Genomic DNA, 19,916 nt, shown 5'->3' on the forward strand with positions numbered 1-19,916 from the left:
GCAGTGAGCCGAGATTGCGCCACTGCACTCCAGCCTGGGCGACAGAGCAAGACTCCGTCTCAAAAAGAAGTATTGGACCCCAAAGTCTCTTTTCAAGCTTCTCCTGAGCAGGCATAGGCAGGAAGAGAATTCAGAGACCAAGGATTTGTGAGGCAACCACTCAGCATTCCAATCTCCCCTAAGAGAGTTCTCTGAGTGACTCTGGTCAGTGCCTACGTGTGTGGGTGGGCATGCCTGTGTGTGATAAAAGCACAGGAGGGAACTGTAACGAGAGGAAGATGAATTAAACATGATTTAAAAAACCTGTCTCTGCTTTGGAAGCTGGGGAAACACAGTGATTATTGTTTCAGTAAGAGTGGGGGAAGGATCATCACTGTTGCTGATGATGCTGATAGTAACAGTTGTTGTTTAATGATTATAATCATTTCCATGTAGAAGAGAGCAGTCGTGAATGCAGTCTGCACTCTCTGTGGCTGGCTTATTTACACATATTTCTAGAGTCACAGTTGGAGAATGAGTGAGCAATGTGCTCCCCTTTAGGTGCTCAAGCGTCATTTTGCATATGTGCAGAGGTAGTTTGTGCTTTCGAACCATATCATTATTGAATGCAGCACAGTTGAATCCATTAGCATCGCTGTGCATGGCATGTGCACAACAGGAATATAGGCAACAGTGACCAAGCTGAGAATAAAATCAAGAGCTCAATCCCTTTCACAATAGCTACAAATAAATAAATAAATACATACTTAAGAATATACCTAACCAAGGAGGTGAAAGACCTCTACAAAGGAAACTACAAAACACTGCCGAAAGAAATCATAGACAACACAAACAAACGGAAACACATCCCATGCTCATGGATGGATAGAATCAATATTGTGAAAATGACCATACTGCCAAAGGCAATCTACAAATTCAGTGTAATTCCCATCAAAATACCACCATCATTCTTCACAAAATTAGAAAAAACAATTCTAAAAACCATATGGAACCAAAAAAGAGCCCACACAGACAAAGTAAGACTATGCAAAAAGAAAAAATCTGGAGGCATCACATTGCCCGACTTCAAACTATATACTATAAGGTCATAGTCAACAAACAGCATGGTACTGGTATAAAAATAGGCACATAGACCAATGGAACAGAATAGAAAACCAAGAAATAAAGCCAAATACTTACAGCCAACTGATCAACAAAGCAAACAAAAACGTAAACTGGGGAAAGGACACCCTGTTCAACAAATGGTGCTGGGATAATTGGCAAGCCACATACAGAAGAATGAAACTGGATTCTCATCTCTCACCTTATACAAAAATCAACTCAAGATGGATCAAAGACTTAAATCTAGGACCTGAAACCATTAAGATTCTAGAAGATAGCATTGGATAACATTGGATAAACCCTTTTAGACATTGGGTTAGGCAAAGACTTCATGACCAAAAACCCAAAAGCAAATGCAACAAAAACAAACATAAATATATGGGACTTAATTAAGCTGAAAAACTCCTGCACAAAAAATAAATAATCAGCAGAGTTAACAGACAACCCACAGAGTAGGAGAAAATTTTCACAATCTATACATTCGACAAAGGACTAATATCTAGAATCTACAAAGAACTCCAACAAATCAGCAAGAAAAAAACAAGCAATCCCATCAAAAAGTGGGCAAGGACATGAATAGACCATTCTCAAAAGAAGATATACAAATGGGCAACAAACATATGAGAAAATGCTCAACATCACTAATGATCAGAGAAATGCAAATAAAAACCACAATGTGATACGTTACTACTGTAAAAATGGCCATAATTAAAAATAAAAAAATAATAAATGTTGGGGTGGGTGTGGTGAAAAGGGAACACTTTTACACTATTGGTGGGGTTGTAAACTAGTACAACCACTATGGAAAACAGTGTGGAGATTCCTTAAAGAACTAAAAGTAGATCTACCATTTGATCCAGCAATTTCACTACTGGGTATCCAGTACCCAGAGAAAAAGAAGTCGTTATACGAAAGAGATACTTGCACATGCATGTTTATAGCAGCACAATTTGCAATTGCAAAAATATGGAACCAGCCCAAATGCCCATCAGTCAATGAGTGGATAAAGAAAATGTAATATATATATATATATATTCCATGTATGTTATACATATATATGTATATATATATTCCATGTATGTTATATATATATATATAATATATATATAAAAACATTATATATTATATATAATATATATATAACATACATGGAATATATATATATATATATTATATATAAATATATATATACACCATGGAATACTACTCAGCCATAAAAAGGAATGAATTAATGGCATTTGCAGGAATTGAAGACTCTAATTGAGTATTTCAGGAATGGAAAAGCAAACATCACATGTTATCACTTGTATGTGGGAGCTAAGCTATGAGCTAAGCTATAAGGCATAAAAATGATATGACAGACTCTGGGGACTCGGGACAAAGAGTGGGGGGTGGTGAGGGATAACAGACTACACATTGGTTACAGTATATACTGCTTGGGTGATGGGTGCACCCAAATCCCAGAAATCACCACTAAAGAACTTATTCATGTAAGCAAACACCACCTGTTTCCCAAAAACCTATCGAAATAAAAAAAATTGTTAAAAAGGAAATTGGGGATATTTTTCCTAGCTGTAAATCAGAATGTATATGAGAAACATTGTGAGTTTGTATGCATAGTCCTGAAATTATGCTTCTGATTTCCCCATGATTCTTTATGATGACTGGAGGAAGACGTTTGGTTTTAAGGAAAAAAAAAGCTGTTGGCTGGGCGTGGTGGCTTATGCCTGTAATCCCAGCACTTTGGGAGGCCGAGTCGGGCGGATCACGAGGTCAGGAGATGGGAGACCATCCTGGCTAACACGGTGAAACCCCGTCTCTACTAAAAATACAAAAGAATTAGCCGGACATGGTGGCGGGTGCCTGTAGTCCCAGCTACTCGGGAGGCTGAAGCAGGAGGGTGGTGTGAACTCGGGAGGCGGAGCTTGCAGTGAGCCGAGATCCTGCCACTGCACTCCAGTCTGGGCGACAGAGAGAGACTCTGTCAAAAAAAAAAAAAAAAAAAAAAAAAAAGCTGCTAAGTGATGTTTCTCTCTCAAAAAATCCTATCTGATCTTTTCAGAAATAGAAAGAAAGTCCCTTTTTCCCTTTCACTCAGGATCCTGCTTAATTAATCGTTTCCTATCCTCAATTCCATTTCTGGGCAGTGGCTCAATGTGGAGATGAGAAATTCTGTCTCTGTTTTATAAACAGCTGTACGTCTCTCCATGTTCTCAGTGTTATCAAATCAGCAAAATGATGCTACCCTGGGATTTGCTGACACAAAAGGGGCCACTGAGCTGCCATGAGGAGACACTTGGCTCCCCAGCCCTTGTCTGGCAGGTATCAGTTGGCTGTGAGAGAGGAGCCCTGCTGTTCTCCGTGCAATTACAAGCTCTTGGCATTTAAAAGTGGATTTCACTTTTTTCCCCTTCTCTGCTACTCTGGTGGTATGCTCTGTTTTTAGCACTTACATGGCTGAGTTAATACTTTTCAGCTGTTGAGTTGAGTTCAATTCAGTCTTCCCCATCCCCTCCCTCCTATTTCCACCTCCCACTTTCCTTCTCTTCTTCTGGTAGGAGTGTTTATCTCAACAAAACACAGTCTCACATTTAGATAATGCCCTGTGTGCACGTGCCAGGAGCCATTTGGATCCACCCAAATCCACATCTGGAAGGTAGACATGATGGCTGGCACTGGCACTGTGACCTCTGTAGAGCGGGAAAGAGAAATTAGGTGGCTTTCTCAAGATCACTGTTGGGACATCCTCTTCAAAACTCAGGGGCTTATCCTCTGGGGGATTTGGAGTTTTCACCACCCTGTGTACCCCTGTTAAGGGTGCTGAAGCCTGAGCACCACATCAGATAAGGCTAGGATGTCTTCTCCCGTGGGGTGGCCATGCTGTCCAGTCTAGTAAAGATGCACAGAGGCTGTTCATGATGGTACTGTTGGGAAAGGGCTCCAATGCAGGCTGTGGGTTTGCGCAGATAGCTCCTTCATCAGACATTTCCTCTACTGATTCTGCACCAAATGTTTGGCACAGATAAGGATCTTTCTTTACGTCATTCCCCTTTCCCTGTAGTTTAAGAACACATGGAAGCTGGATTGCATAGACACTTAGCAGCTTGGAGAAGGGGTTAGTCATCGTTGTACAAGGGGATTCAGGACCTTGGACATGTCGCAGGGAGTAAATGGGGGCTTCCATGTTGCATCTGAGGAGGCTCCTTTTCCAGCAGTCATACAGCTGGTGTGGGTGCACCACAGTGCTCAAATGCTGGACTTCTGACCCCAAAGCATTGCCACCACACTTGGGGTTAAAGATGACCCCCAACCTCCTTGTTCAATGACTTACAATTTTAAATGATTTGATTTTTGAGTGTTTTATTTTTTTTCAAGGTAGTAAAAAGAATTGCACGTACTTCATGGGTTTGATTGGAGTGGGGATGGGAAAAGGGAGCAGAGGTGGCAGTCTTCTCTCATCTGTTACATCTTCTTGGCTTTATTCTTTTCCATAGCACTTATGACCTCTAATGTCCTGGTATTTCACATATTTATTTTGATTTTTATACCTGTTTATCCCTACTGAATGTGTCCTCCATGAAGACAGAATTTCTTTTTAACTTTTATTTTAGATTCAGGGGTTACATGCACAGGTTTATTAGCTGGATATTTTTCATGATGCTGAGGTTTGGGGTATGAATGATCCTGTTACCCAGCTACTAAGCATAGTACCCAATAGTTAGTTTTTCAACACTTGCCCCCTTTACTTTCTTCTTCTAGTAGTCCCCAGTGTCTGTTGTTTCCATCTTTATGTCCATGAGTACCCAATGTTTCGCTCCCACTTCTAAGTGAGAACATGCAGTGTTTGTTTTTCTGCTCCTGTGTTAATTTTCCTAGGATAATGGCTTCCAGCTACATTCATGTTGCTGCAAAGGATGTGATTTTGTTCTTTTTTATGGCTGCATAGTATTCAATGGTGTATACATACCACATTTTCTTTATTCAGTCCACCATTGATGGGCACTTAGGTTGATTCCATAAGATGGAATTTTTGGCCAGGCAGAGTAGCTCATGCCTGTAATCCCAGCACTTTGGGAGGCCAAGGCAGGTGGATCACCTGAGGTCAGGAGTTCGAGACCAGCCTGGCCAACATGGTGAAACCCTGTCTCTACTAAAAATACAAAAAATTAGCCAGGCATTGTGGTGGGCACCTGTATTCTCAGCTACTCAGGAGGCTGAGCCAGGAGAATTGCTTGAACCCAGGAGGCAGAGGTTGCAGTGAGCTGAGATCGCTCCATTTCACTCTCAGACTGGGCAACAAGAGCCAAACTCTGTCTCAAGAAAAAAAAAAGACAGAGTTTTTGTCTGTTCACAGCTGCTAATATTTGTGCAATGAATGTTTGTACAACATCTAAAACTGTGTCTGTTACCTATAACAATAGATAGTTGTTGATTGAATTAATCAATCCTGCCTCTAGAAGTACTATTGTAACCAACTCCAGAGTCCCTGAATTTTATTCCAGATGTTGAGTGGGAAGAACAGAAGCTGAGAAAAGAGGCTTTCAAAATGTAAATCGTAGGAATTGCTGTAGTGATCCAGATGACAAACTTTTCTAGATCTGTATTTTGATTCTGTCAGAGGGACCAAGGGATGAATGTGATGGCAGGGCCTCAGTGTTCCTCTAGACATCTGCCTCAGAGCCTGGGGTTTATCATTCACCAATTCATTTATCCAAACACTCAGAAAATCAACCTTTTATCAATAATCAGCTCTGGGGATAAAAAGCTGAACAAGACATATTATTCTACATCCTCATGCATCTTGTCATCCATAACTAGATCAGCATTGGGGGGAAATTATTTATCTTTTCAGCCTATTCCAGCCCTGTGAAGGAACATTCTTTAGCAGTACTACTTTATAAAATAATAATATAATTTTTGCATCTGTTAATAGAACCTTAAGTAAGTTTCTTAAGGAAAAAGCCCTCCCCCCCGCCCCCCGCCACTGCAGTGGCCTCATCAGGCCTGGGTGAAGACATTGACCTTCTCATCAGTTCAGGTCCCTGGGACTACTCCTGGATCACTGTGACAGAACTGAGTGGTTCTTCCAACTTACAGGGAAACCCTTCTTTTATTGGTGACATGAGGTCAATGATGTTGGCTAGATATGAGAGAAAAACGCAGTAGGGCATATATGATGGTAGAAAAAAATAGAAAATGGTAAACTTGAAAAGTGCCTCCTCTTGTTTTTCCTGCTGCCAGCTCTCATCCCTTCTCTGACAAGGGGTTCAATAGTTAGCATATCTTGAGCACCTTGTATTGATTTCTCCTGTGATCATATCCCAGCACATGGAGGGAGATGTCAGGAACATAGTAGCTTGTTCTGTGTGACTTAGCAACAGCAGATATGAAAAGAATTAAGACTGTGGGCCTATTGTAAACTCAGGGCAAATCAACACTGAGAGGAGACCATTGACAGGAGACGACAATTATGTCCAGAATGAGGCTGGCAATCCTAGGGCCCCAGGCTTGAGGAAGCATAGAGCAGAAAAGAATCTACTTAGGGTGGAGGGGCCGGCTGGTGAAGGCCATTCAGAACTGCTTCAAATGAAAAGGACTGGGATGTTTATTTTAGGGAAGACTCAGAAGGCCCACAAGTGCCATCTTCAGATGATGGAAGGACTCTTCATATATGTGGGAGAAGCACTAGACCTTCCTGGAGCCTCAGAGCTTGGAGTGAGGAGAACTGGGTGGGAAGGCTTCCTACACTCAGACATGGTCAAGGAGAGCACTGGGGAGCAGTTCTGGGCCTCACTGCCTGATCCTTTGGAACAAGTGCGAGTCACTATTTGTATCTGAGGAGCTCTGATGCTTACTGAAGCCAACTTAGGACACTAAGAAGTTAATGCTTCAGGAAGAAGAGAAGGACAGCTCTCGTTTGGGGCCATTTTCTGTGATCTTCCTTTGTATAAATTGCTGATAGTCAGGGAACTTTATTTTTCTGCTCTCTTTAAAACATTTTCCCATACCTATTGATCCAACAATTCAACTTTTGAGAGTCTATATTATAGAAATAAAAATACAAGCATATAGCGATCTATGCACAAGGATGGATATGGTTTGATGTAGAATAGTTTGAATTGCAAAAGTGTGAAAACAACCTAAATGACAATTAAAAGAGAATAATTGAGTACACTCTGGTGTATTCATAATATGAACTATTCTGTAGTTACTATAGATATTAAGTTAGATCTCTATCTACTAGCCTGGAAGGATGGGCAGGATATAGCGTTAAGTGAAGAAAGTGAGAGAAACATGTACGGTATGATCTTATTTTGTTAGAATAAATTAAAAATCTCTCCACATATATAATATAATCATGTTGGCATATATTTGTGTGAGGATGGCAAAAGGAGGGGAAGAATATAGATGAAAGTTGTTAACATGGGTTGGAGAGTTTGGGGTGTGATGAAGTTGGGTAGGCACCTGAGACAGATGGGGCAGGATTAGAGACAAAGTGAATAATGAAGCAGGATGGCATGCCTGTCTATCTATCTATCTATCTATCTATCTATCTATCTATCTATCTATCCATCTATCTATCATGTATCTATCTATCAATCATCTATCTACCTATCTCTATCTATCTCTATTAAAGATGGTACTTTAAACAAACTTAAAAGAAAGCTGGGAAATGTTTAAAGATAAATTATTTTGTATTAGAACTGAATTTCTAGATATCATTAAAGATGAATGATGTATTTTTCTAAGCTTTTTCTTTGCTGTATAGAAGGTATCTATTTTCTCCTAGTGCTTCAGGAAAAAAAAGGTTCTTTTTTTAAATCTAGGGAACATAGGATCAGGTTAGGAGCACTCATTTCAGTTAAGAATTTTGCTAGTTGTTGGTAGGGAAGTAGGGCGTTGAATGAAAAGAGTTCTAGTGTGTGTGTGTGTGTGTGTGTGTGTGTGTGTATGTGTATGATCAGTTTTTCTCTGCTGAGATCATCAGCAAGATGCTGCTCTTTATTTTGTAATTTAGATGCCATCAAATCATTTTTAATAATTGTTTTTCATATTAAATTATTCTTATTATACATTCATATTCAAGAACCCTATGGCTTTTCTTATGTAAAGGATTTGTTTACATCTGGAGTAGTCCAGACATTGTAGAGTTGGATGGCAGTTTAACCCCTGCGTATCTTGAAAGAGGAATTTGGGTAAAATAGGATGTTGTTTCATATTCACATTTGAATGTAGACTGAAAACTGATCCCAAGTAGCTTTACTGATACAGAAGCAAATGAGTGGTATGTCCGATCCATGGAAATAGTAATGCTAACTATTTTATTTCCTTGATTTTAAGATGTTCATTTTATATGTTAACTGAAATCTGAATGCATCTCACTACACTTGTATGCATTTATCAGAGTAATATTGCAAGTCGGTAGTGATCTTATGATGGAAGGTCTTGGAAGTCCTGTAGAATCCCCATTAGCTGGGTGAGTTCTGGATATTTGATGCAAATTAGAACACTCCAGAATCATGAACCTCATCCAGAATTGCAGCCTACATAGGGTTTTCCCTTCAGGGAAACCAGAAAGTTATAAAAATGTTTTCTTTTCTTTTTTTTCTTTTCCTTTTTTTTTTTTTTTTTTTTTTTTTTTTTGAGATGGAGTTTCACTTTTATTGCCCAGGCTGGAGTGCAATGGTGCAATCTCGGCTCACTGCAACCTCCGCCTCCTGGGTTCAAGCAATTCTCCTGCCTCAGCCTCCCGAGTAGCTGAGATTACAGGCACATGCCACCATGCCCGGCTGATTTTTTTTTGTATTTTTAGTAGAGATGGGGTTCCTCCATGTTGGTCAGGCTGGTCTGACCTCAGGTGATCCGCCCGCCTTGGCCTCCCAAAGTGCTGGGATTACAGGCGTGAGCCACCACACCCGGCTGCCCAACAGTGTTTATTTTCATACAGGTGACTGCCTTTATAGATAGATAATACTAAAAATCGGCAAAGTAGGATGTCTGCATGGCTGACTCCATCTTTTAAATCTTAATTTTAATTCAGAGGCACCATCATTTTGGGAAAACTAGTCATGTGCAGTGACATTTTTTTTTCCACCTCACAGGCTAAAAAAATCTTTTGTGAGCCCAGCAACTTGAATGGTGCTTATGGGCAATTTGTTTGTCACAAGGGGTGGGAAGAATCAGAAGAGAAGTGTTCTCTGGAGCTGTGTGCTGGAGAGAATGAAGGAATGAAGGCGAGCTGTGGTGTGGAAAAATGAGCTCACTGACTAGGTTGCTAGTATTCTACATTTGCTCTGGGAGTCCTGTCAAGCATTTTCTTTGAGTTTTGTTGTTGCTGTCGCTTTGTTTTCTTGGGCATCATATCTGCTTCTTCCAAAACAATCACCCCCTCCTGGCCCCCACTCCCCAGGCTAGTCTGTCAGGCTGCACGGCTGCCTTTCCCGTGTGTGTTTGAGGCCATGGTCTTTTGCTGCTTTTCTCATGCCTTTTCTTTATGATGTTTCAGCTCATCCACCATACACCATGTGCTTTAGAGTGAAATTCTACCCACATGAACCCTTGAAGATTAAAGAAGAGCTCACAAGGTATTTTTTGTTTGTTTGTATGTTTAACGTGCGCCTTTAACCAGCCAGAATCTCTTTGGTCTTGCAGGCTAGATGGGCCTCCTGTCTGGAGCTGACCGTCTCAGTGTTGCAGGCTTGGAACTCAGCGTTTTTGCTTCTCTTACACTGAATTGTTTTGGGATTTTTTAAAAAAACAATTGTCATTGAGAGTGTAATTAACTGCAGAAAAAAGCACTGGCTATGACGGGGGAGGTGTTCTCTGAAAACATCTGACAGTGGGGTGCTAAAAATAAATAGGAGGCGTCTGTCTTCGAGACATGGGCAAATTCATACCCAGTACAGTCCCTAGTCTATCTTTCGGATCTCAGCTTTTCTGGGAGGGAAAAGATCACCTGGCAGAATGCACTGTCTGTCATCCTGCCTTCCGCTTGCTGAATGACCGACTGGGAGGCAGGCTTCCCTCCACTCAGACTCTTCTCAGCCCAACTCCCTGAATTTTTGAGTCCTTGTACCTCCTCCCTTCTCACCTCCCTCCGCTGGGGCTACAGCTTCAGTGTACCTTCTGGGGGTCTAGCTTCCTTGAATAACCTGGGCACATGTTGTGAGCAGGAGTCTAGGAGGATGGGAGAGAGAGCGCTGCTGTGCACTTAGCTCTAGATGAGGCTCTGGCTTGGTGACCACAAAAATCACTTGCTATAATCATCTCTCAAAATAAGCTGCTTAGGTACAGAGAGATGCAACAGAAAAGCAAGTGTAATCTGCTCTGATCATTGGCAGGGGGAGGTTTTGGGTTCTTGGATATTTTGCTTCCTTGTTATTATCCAGGGTCTCTGGTAAGCTTGACCATTAGTGGCATGGAGGTGACTTTGGGAGGGAGCAGATGGTTCTGCTCTCTATTATTAATTTGCTCACAGTCATTTAGCTTACTAAATGTGCTGGGGGTGGGAGATGGGGAGAGAGGGTGTGTGTGTGTGGAAATGAGGGTAATAGATAATGGACGTTATAAGCAGTGGTTGGGATTTTGCAATCTGGCCTGGTTTTTTCTTTTCATTGAGGTAAAATTCACATGACATAAATGTATCTCACCATTTTAAAGTGTATAATGCAGTGGCATTCGGTACATTCACAGTGTTGGACAACCCTCCCCACCATCTAGTTCTAGAAGTTTTCATCACCCTCAAAAGAAACCATGTACCCCATAGAAGTCACTCCCTATTCTCCACCCTAGTCCGCATCCAAGCCCCTGGCAACCAGTAATCTACTTTTGGTTTCTATGGATTTACCCATTCTGGACATTTCATGTAAATGGAATGGTATAGTATGTAGCCTTGGTCTGATTTTGGATTGAAAATTTTAATTATTTATTTGATAAATTTGTTCTCACTTGCTGTTACTACCCAGGGGGCAGTGACTAAATTAGCTGCCAAAGAGAGAGAGGGAGAGAGAGAGGAGAGAGAGGGAGAGCTATTTTTTCTGCCCTCAGGGTGCTAACAGTGTAATTAGGAAGATCAAATCAAATCCTAATGTCTCACTTTTGTCATTTGTTCTCTTTATAATTTTGTCTGGAGGATAAAAATTGAGTATGTGTCACAATATAAATTAAGGATGGACATTTTGTTGTTGAAAAAAGTCCCATTTGAAAGTAAAAGAGTACAGCGTTTCAGTTAATAACCCTAGTTTCGCCCCTCTCAATTGTATTTGCTAACATTTTCCTACCTTTGACTAAATAGCTCAGGTATGAATAATGGAATATCGTGACCCTTTCAGTTTCCAAAGGTAATTAAGATGTTCCACTGCCTTTATACAAGTAGAAATGGACTTTTCTTAGTCAACGCAGTCCTTAGAATTCTAAACGAATTGAGAAACTGTGGGATGCCCCAGGTACTTACGGTTTGAATTCCTATCTTGAAGGCATTTAGTTTTTCTTATATGATAAATGTTATTTTATTATAAGATTAAAGTTTGAGAAGAATTTAATATGTGAGAAGTTAAGATCATATTCATGACCATGCTTAAGAGTAAAGAAATGTTAAGAAAAAGGCAAATTTAAAAACACAAAATAATAAAAATAACCACAAAAATGATATTTTAAATCATTTTTTATCCTTTATCTCTCCATTTAAGCAATCATCTTACAATCCTTTAGATTTCTGGGGCTTTTGTAAATGCTCTATACAATTGAATGTTACCAAAAGAATGTCGATTTTAATTTTTTTTAGAAGAACCATCTTCCAATCCATGTAGAGATGCAATTTTATTAATGGCAGCACAATAATTTATGACTCAGACCCTCATGGGTTTTTGTTGCTTAATCTTTTTATGCAGGAATGACACTAAAGGGAGATGCATTATTTTTTGGTAGCTATTATATAAAAAAAATGAGCATCCTTAATGTGAAACCATTTACAAGACTCAGTGGATTATGTTGAATCCACAGTAATTCTTGATTATCTCCTGAGATCACTGATACGGGCACAGCCCCAAACTCTGACGTGAAAGCTGCTTTTCTTTTCTCGGGAAGCTCTTGCCAAATTGATTTCTGAGTTATGGGATTAGAAACCAAGCCTCTCATTTATCAATAAATAGTTATTTGAGACTATTTTTCATGGCCAAACTCATCAAAAAGTAGAAAGAAATGCTTTTATGTTTGATGCATACATTCAATACACAGAAAAGAAACTTCATGGTATTTGGCCTGGTAGTTTACAGTCCTTAAAAAGGGCTAAGATTTAATCATTTAAAGCATTTGTGTGACCTTGCTATTCTGAATAGTCTAGGGCCGGTCCTCAAAGTGAGGTGGTCCCTGGGCCAGCAGCGTCAGCATCCCCTGGGAGCTTGTTATAAATACAGATTCTTGGTGTCTGTCCAAGACCTACTGAATCAGAAACCTCTGGGAGTTGGGTCCAGCAATCTATTTTCATAAGCCCTCCAGGTAATTCTGAAGCATGCCAAATTTTGAGAACCACCACTCTAAGACAATTTGGATTTTCAAAATAGTTTATTTTGACAGATATTGAAGTGTATAGTTTAGTATGTGCACAGATTTGTGCCACTAACACCATGATCTGATTCCAAAACATTTTCATCACCCCAGTAGGAAATTTTGTACCCAAGTAGTTATCCAGTATTCTCTTTTCTCCCAAGTTCCTGGCAACCACTTATCTGTTTTCTGTCTCTATAGATTGGTCCATTCTGGTTGTTTCATATAAATCAAAGCATGCAATGTGTAGCCTTTTGGGTCTGGCGTCTTTTCACTTAGCATAATGCTTTCAAAGTTCATCCCTGTCGTAGCATCTTCAGCATTTCATTTTTGTTATGGTTGGATGATATTCCAGTGTATGGATATACCACGTTTCTTTTATGTATTCATCAGCTGGGGGACATTTGGCTTGTTTTCACTCTTTTTTTTTTTTTTTTTTTTTGAGATGGAGTCTTGCTCTGTTGCCCAGGCTGGAGTGCAGTGGCGTGATCTCTGTTCACTGCAGCTTCTGCCTCCTGGGTTCAAGCAATTCTCCTGCCTCAACCTCCCAAGTAGCTAGGATTACAGGCATGAGCCACCACGCCTGGCTAATTTTTGTATTTTTAGTAGAGACTGGGTTTTGCCATGTTGGCCAGGCTGTTCTCGAACTCCTGACCTCAGGCTATCCGCTTGCCTTGGCCTCCCAAATGCTGGGAGTACAGGCATGAGCCTCTGTGCCCTGCCCTGTTTTCACTTTCTAGCTATAATGAATAATGTTATTATGAACATTCATGTACAAGTTTTGGTGAGGGCCTAGATTCTGATTTCACTGGGTCTGGGGTAGGATCCAGAAGCCCACTGGTTTAGAACCTTATTACCCAAAGTGTGGCTGATGGAGCTGCACCACAGCATCGCCTGGAACTTAATTAATTAATTAATTTTTATTTATTTTTTGAGATGGAGTCTTGCTCTTTCACCCAGGCTGGAGTGCAGTGGCGCGATCTCGGCTCACTGTAACTTCTGTCTCCTGGGTTCAAGTGATTCTCCTGCCTCAGCCTCCCGAGTAGCTGGGATTATAGGCACCCACCACCATGCTCGACTAATTTTTTGTATTTTTAGTAGAGACGGGGTTTCACCATGTTAGCCAGGATGGTCTCCATCTGCTGACCTCGTGATCCGCCCAACTCAGCCTCCCAAATTGCTGGGATTACAGGCGTGAGCCACCACACCCGGCCCCCCTGGAGCTTATTAGAACTACGGAATCTCAAGCCCATCCAAGACCTTTTGAATCAGAATCAATTTTAACAAACGCTTTAAGTAATTCATGTGCACATTAAAGTGTGAGAGGCACTAGATTAGGCAGCTAGTCTGAGTCCTTACCCAATGAGTATAATATTGTTCCTTTGACAGAATGCATAGCAAACTCCAAATTAGAAACTTATTAGGGACTGCCTTTATCCACTGCACACAATTTAATACTAAACTGGGGACGAAGATTGTTATTTGAGCCTCCACCATGCCGCCAGTGCACACACAGCACAGTGTACAGCATAAAGCAGATGTTAGACAAAGATACAGTGAAGGAAAACATCAGTGAGCCACTGATTCCTTCAATGGATCCAGTGTGCTCTCAGTGAACCAATGGCCCAGAAACAGTGAGCTCCAGTACTCTGGGGTTGACAGCGTCCCTGTGACCTTAGCACACTAATCACTCTCTCTGATTCTCTATTTCTTTGCCTTTAAAATGGGGATTACGCATGTCGCTCTTCCTGTGGCTGAGTAAAGATTAAATTACTTGGGCGCTAGAGATGTTTATTAGTTGAGGTTCTCCAGAGAAATAGAACCAATAGGCTACACACACACACACACACACACACGCACACACACACATGCACACACACCCTTTCATACATAATGAGATTTATTATGAGGAATTGGCCCATGTGATTATGAAGGCCAAGGTATTCCGTGATCTGCTGTCTGTAACCTGGAGACCCAGGAAAGCCAGTGGTATAGTTCAAAGGCCTGAGAGCCTTTGATTGGTGTAGATTCCAATCCAAGTCTGAAGGTCTGAGAACCAGGAACACTGAGGATAGAAGATTGATGTCCCAGCTCAAGCAGTCAGGCAGAGTGAATTCAGCTTCCTCTGCCTTTGTGTGCTATTCAGTCCCTCAATGGATTGCATGAGGTCCACTCACACTGGGGAGGGTCATCTGCTTTACTCAGTCCACCAAGTCAAATGCTAATCTCTTCCAGAAACACCCTCGCCCAGAAAAAATGTTGAACCAGATGTCTGGGTATCCCATGGCTCAATCCAGTTGACACATAAAATTAACCTCACAAGGTGATAACTGGGACTGATTGAGAGATGCTCCCCACAAATCCCCAAGAAGATGAGAAGGAGAAAAAACATTGGTTTCTGAGAGTTAAACTCTAAAGGAAGCACAGAAAGAATCTGCACACATCTGTAAAGTTACTCTGCTCAGAAACAACAGATCCCAGGCCTGAGCCTGGAATGAAAGAACCTTGAGAAGATGAGGAAATTGGAAGAGAGCTTGATCAGTGTGGAGTAACAGGAAGGACAGAGACAAAATGAGCCTGAGCCAGGGGTTGCAACCTGGCACCCTGCTCTGCTGCCTGCCTCCCACCTTGCTATTTTTCTGGAAAAACTGGACAAAGTGCTTTTCTAGTGGCAGCACTAGGCTGGAGCTGTGTGGTGGCTGCCCCCTTTCTAGGGAGCTGCTGTGTCCCATCCTGTTTCCAGCACTTCTTGCACCAGCACAGGTGACTTGCCCGTGTCACAGGCCACTATGTGCCTGGCCTCAGTAGGCATCTGAGTGTGCCATCCCTGGAGTGGGGAGACTTTACACAGATGACAGCTCTAGTTGTGAATCAGTTAGTTGCCTTTCTGGCCTCATAATAACTGCGTCTGTCTGAGGTTGATTAATGTGTCTCTCTGCCCCTAAGAAATGATAAGGCTGGCCTTATGTACGGATTGAGTCTGTTTCCTGGCTCTTCATTTGAAACAGAGCTTGGGCAGCATGTACCTGAGATGCAGCTAGTGATGACGGTGGCCATGGCTGTCCTCGTGCAGGAGCTGCTCCCAGGAGCTCTGGCCACTGGGTCCTGTGGCTTTCCTCATTTCTTCTCATGCCTCTTTGAAAAGGCCGAGCCTGCTCAGCTTTGGAGGCTGATAAGATCTGCTCGGCAGACACTTCTGATTTTCTGAATTCAGAGGGCCCCTCTCAGCTTTCCTCTGCTTGTTCTACAAAGGGCTGGGCATGTCTAAGCCAGTCCCTAGAGCTGGGAAAAGCTCTGGTCGCCATGGGAGCTAAGCATGAACAATCCTACTTCTTCCAGACTTCAGCCAAAAGTTAGGGTGACCATTTCTCCTTTTGTATTGCAGGTACCTTTTGTACCTTCAGATTAAAAGGGACATTTTTCATGGCCGCCTGCTGTGCTCCTTTTCCGATGCTGCCTACCTGGGTGCCTGTATTGTTCAAGGTAAGTCTGGCCACAGCTCACCCACGCCACCATTGCACTGTGGAGCTCCGGCTGTTTCAAGCCTCCCTTCTCTCCCACCCGTGGCCATCCTGCCTGTGTCTGTGGCTGGAGACCATGTAGGGCTGGGTACATAGCAACAGAACCCCAAGTCACCTTCCCTTCCAAGCCAGTGGGGTCCCGGTGGAAGGCTGGGCTGAGATGTTCACAGGAGCCTCTGCAAAAACAGAGTCCCTCAAGATCCCAGGAGTCAGAGTCAGAAGCTCTCTTTCAAAGGGGCTGGAATGTGGAATGGGTGGGTTTATAAGAAGCTCTGAAGGGATGTGGGTATTGTATGTTCTCAGTTCCAAATGCTAGGTGAGAGGCCTAATGGACATATTGAAGGGGGAATCTGCATCTAGGAAGACAGGTGTTAAACAAAGGGGTCATCCCTGGAAGCATTTTTGTGTACATCTATCTATCCATCTATCCATCTATCTATCTATCTATCTATCTATCTATCTATCTATCTATCTATCCATCCATCCATCCTATCTATTCATGTGTGTATGTGTATATATACGTACACGTCTATCATGTCTAATTCCTTAGCTCTTCTAGCTATGGGCGTGGTGAGGAGAGCACAAGTCTCATAAACTGTCACACCACCATTTGAATCTTTCTTCCCATTTCCTGGATGATTCACCATGGATAAGTTACCTAAGCTCTTCAGGGTTCAGTTTCTTCATCTATTAAATGGGGTAGTCATCCTCCCTTCCTGGCCATGTGATTTCAGAGACCACTCTGCACCAGGCCAGGGGTAGCGCAGGCCCATTAGAAGTGACTACTGTTCTTTTTCCAGTTGAACAAACCCTAGGGGAAATAGCTAATGTGTTGATGTGGGTTGGGTTCTGAATGTTTCCACCTAGTAAGGAAAGTGGTTTGAGGGAAGGAGGCCTCCAGGGCCTGAGGCACCATATGGCCATGGATGGGCCCAACACCCAAGTAAAAATGGCTCAGGTGTTCTGTTCCCCTGGGCCAGTTGAGAGGCAGCTGGAGGGACTCAGATGATCCAGCTGTTGGTAGCATGAACATTAATGACATGTTTATGAGACAGAAGGCATGGCAGGGGGAAAGAGAGAGAGAGAGAGATGACTATGTCAATATTCCAATGGATCTGGAATAACACAGAAGCTTCTGATGGACCATTAGCTGGTCATCAATGATGATCATCTGCCTACCACAACACTGAGCTTGTCACTGATTGAGAAACCCCTCATTCTCCTGGGGATTCCCCTGTGGCCCACCGCCCTCCCTGTGGGATGCTCTGTGCTGTGAAATAGTTCCTTTGATCCTCTTCTCAGTTGTGTTTGGTCTCTCTGAGAATTCCGAAGTGGGTGTGTGTGTTGTTCTTCGCCTCCTTCCCTGGGAACAGCTTCATCCTGGATAGCAGATTTTGGCAGAGGTGTTAAAACCCTTGGGTATTCTCCCATTTAAAGCACTACAGTTGATACTGTGATGGGAAACAGCCCTTTCACCGGCACTGAGGTAGAGAATGTGTTTCTGAAAGCTGCCTCTCTTACTTACCTTGGAGTGAAAGGACTGTAAATCCCATAGTTCCCTTCCTCCATGGTGAAGGCTGCACATCTTGAGTTAGGGTGCACTGTCTTAGGTAAGAGACAAGGGAATCGATACTAATCCAAGCAACAGACCAGCATATGAGGATTTCAGAATGCATTTAGGCATTAGTGAATTACCATCAATTCTCCAAGGACACGCTCAATACGGATCTATAATGGAAAGCTCGCCATCCTGTTTTCTGTTTGAAATAAAGCCACGGAGCCTCCATCCAGACGATCAGGGCCCTATTTTATCCCTCATTGCTATTATTACTGACCACACACACACAGACACTGTGGAGAAAGTAGAGTGGGAAATGGACTGGCAGACCTCAAAAAGACCTTTTGGCTCTCAAATGCAGTGCTGTCTGTGGTCATTTATAGCAAATTCAGTAAAAGTGGTTCATAAAGGTCTGAGTCTTGGGTGAGTACTTCAGCAGCTCTGCAGGTCATTGACAAATACAGATATAGATGGGCATTTCAGAACTGCTTATTCTTACAGAGTAATAGAGAAGATGGAGTAAGTGATTAGCAATCAGGAGGTACTGTCGCCCCTCATCGTCTTGTTTGCTAATGCTCTTTCAAGGAGTATGTTTTAAGCATCAGTATATTCTGAGTTTATAAAAAATAGTCAATCAAGTTGGATGTGGTGGTGCACACCTGTAATTCCAGCTACTTGGGAGGCTGAGGCAGGAGGATTTCTTGAGGCCAGGAGTTTGAGACTAGCCTGGGCAACATAGACAAGACCTTGTCTCCACAAGGAATACAAAACCAGTCAATCACCTGGAGTTTTGCTGCCTGTACATACCAAATCCAACAATCATATTCAAGACATGCAATGCATTTTCTTTCATAATACAAATTGCAAAACAAACACAGAATCCTTGGGATCTATTCATATTCTTTCTTGGTAAAAATATCTTTCCTGTTCCTTTTACAAAACAGCACCACAGAGGAATTCAACTTATCTCCTCTGCCTGGTATGTTCAACCCCTGTAGAAATCTTGACTCCTGCTGGATATTCAGAACTCAGTCCCGAAGTCACTTCCTCTGATAAGTCTACCTGGACCACTAGAGCTAAAGCAGCTCCCTCCTGCATGTCATTCTTTCTCAGAGCCCTGTTGTGTTTTCTTGCAAACACTTAGATCTTGAGTTGTTTTTGGGCTTATTGTGCATTTCCTCCTATATAGAATCTAATTCCATGGGAGTAGGATCTGGGTGCTTTTTCACAGCAGTCTTCCTGTGTCTGGCACACAGCAGGTTCTCCGCTAAATATGTTGAATGAATTGGGGCACTTGCCTGAGATGAATCGGGGCACTTGCCTGAACTCCAGGTGATTGACAGGTTTTGTATATTTTTGTAGGCAGGATCTCACTATGTTACCCAGGGTGGTCTCAAACTCTGACCTCAAGCAATCCTCCTACCTCAGCCTCCCAAGTAACTGGGATTACAGGTGTGCACCACCACACCTGGCTTGATTGACTGTTTTTAATAAACTCAGAATCTACCGAAGCTTCAAACATGCCCTGATTAACCATGGTTAATTGAATCAGGCACAACCATTTAACGTTTAGTTAAATTTAACATTTCGTTAAATGACTGTGCCTGATTCATTTAACGTTTAGTTAAATGATTGTGCCTGATTCATTTAACTATGGGAAAGATTGGTTGGCCGCCTGCTGGGATGCTATCACTACCTCATTCATTCATTTGTTCATGTGTTCTCCAAATACTTCCTGAGCAGTTGCTAGGGGGCCACATGGCAATACAAAGTTCCTGTGGGAAGATGGCTAAGGAAACACAGGCCATTGTGACCCTGCGTTGATGGTTAGATGGAGGAACACACAGGCCCGGTCCCTGCTGTGAGTGTCCCAGGAGGGCTTCTGACTTAGCAAGGGTGGGTCAGGGAAAGCTCCTGAAGGAGTTGGCCCTGGAGCTAAAGGTCCTGCATCTCAAATTCTTTTGGAATGAGTCCTTTCCAAACCAGGGGAAAGCCTGTTGCTTTTTAGACTTACTGTTTCTGACCTTACTCACCCATTCACTTCAAACTCATTGGATTTTTCTCTTAGAATTGAATCCTTTTAGAAAAGTGCTAGAGCTGGTTTCAAACAGCAGGGCCTCCAGTTGTATGTCATTTGTCACAACTTCAACTTCCAAGTCATGAGCAGGAGGGAGAACCATGGCTGCTTACCC

The 19,916-nt window shown here is 42.3% G+C and overlaps 1 protein-coding gene across 3 annotated transcripts in view; it reads left to right on the forward strand.

Moving 5' to 3' along the window:
• Positions 1-19,916, forward strand: part of FRMD3 (FERM domain containing 3) — a 308,595-nt gene that overhangs the window by 187,584 nt on the left and 101,095 nt on the right. For all 3 annotated transcript variants that reach the window (XR_004029333.1, XM_030809553.1, XM_030809541.1), the window contains exons 4-5: positions 9,608-9,686; positions 16,031-16,128. Coding sequence is in view for 2 of the 3 variants with exons in the window: in XM_030809553.1 (XP_030665413.1) it covers positions 9,608-9,686; positions 16,031-16,128 (177 nt within the window). In the remaining variant the exon portion in view is untranslated. The remainder of the gene's footprint in view (positions 1-9,607; positions 9,687-16,030; positions 16,129-19,916) is intronic.

The sequence above is a fragment of the Nomascus leucogenys genome, chromosome 1a, assembly GCF_006542625.1.
Source record: "Nomascus leucogenys isolate Asia chromosome 1a, Asia_NLE_v1, whole genome shotgun sequence".
In the NCBI taxonomy this organism is placed as follows: Eukaryota; Metazoa; Chordata; class Mammalia; order Primates; family Hylobatidae; genus Nomascus; species Nomascus leucogenys.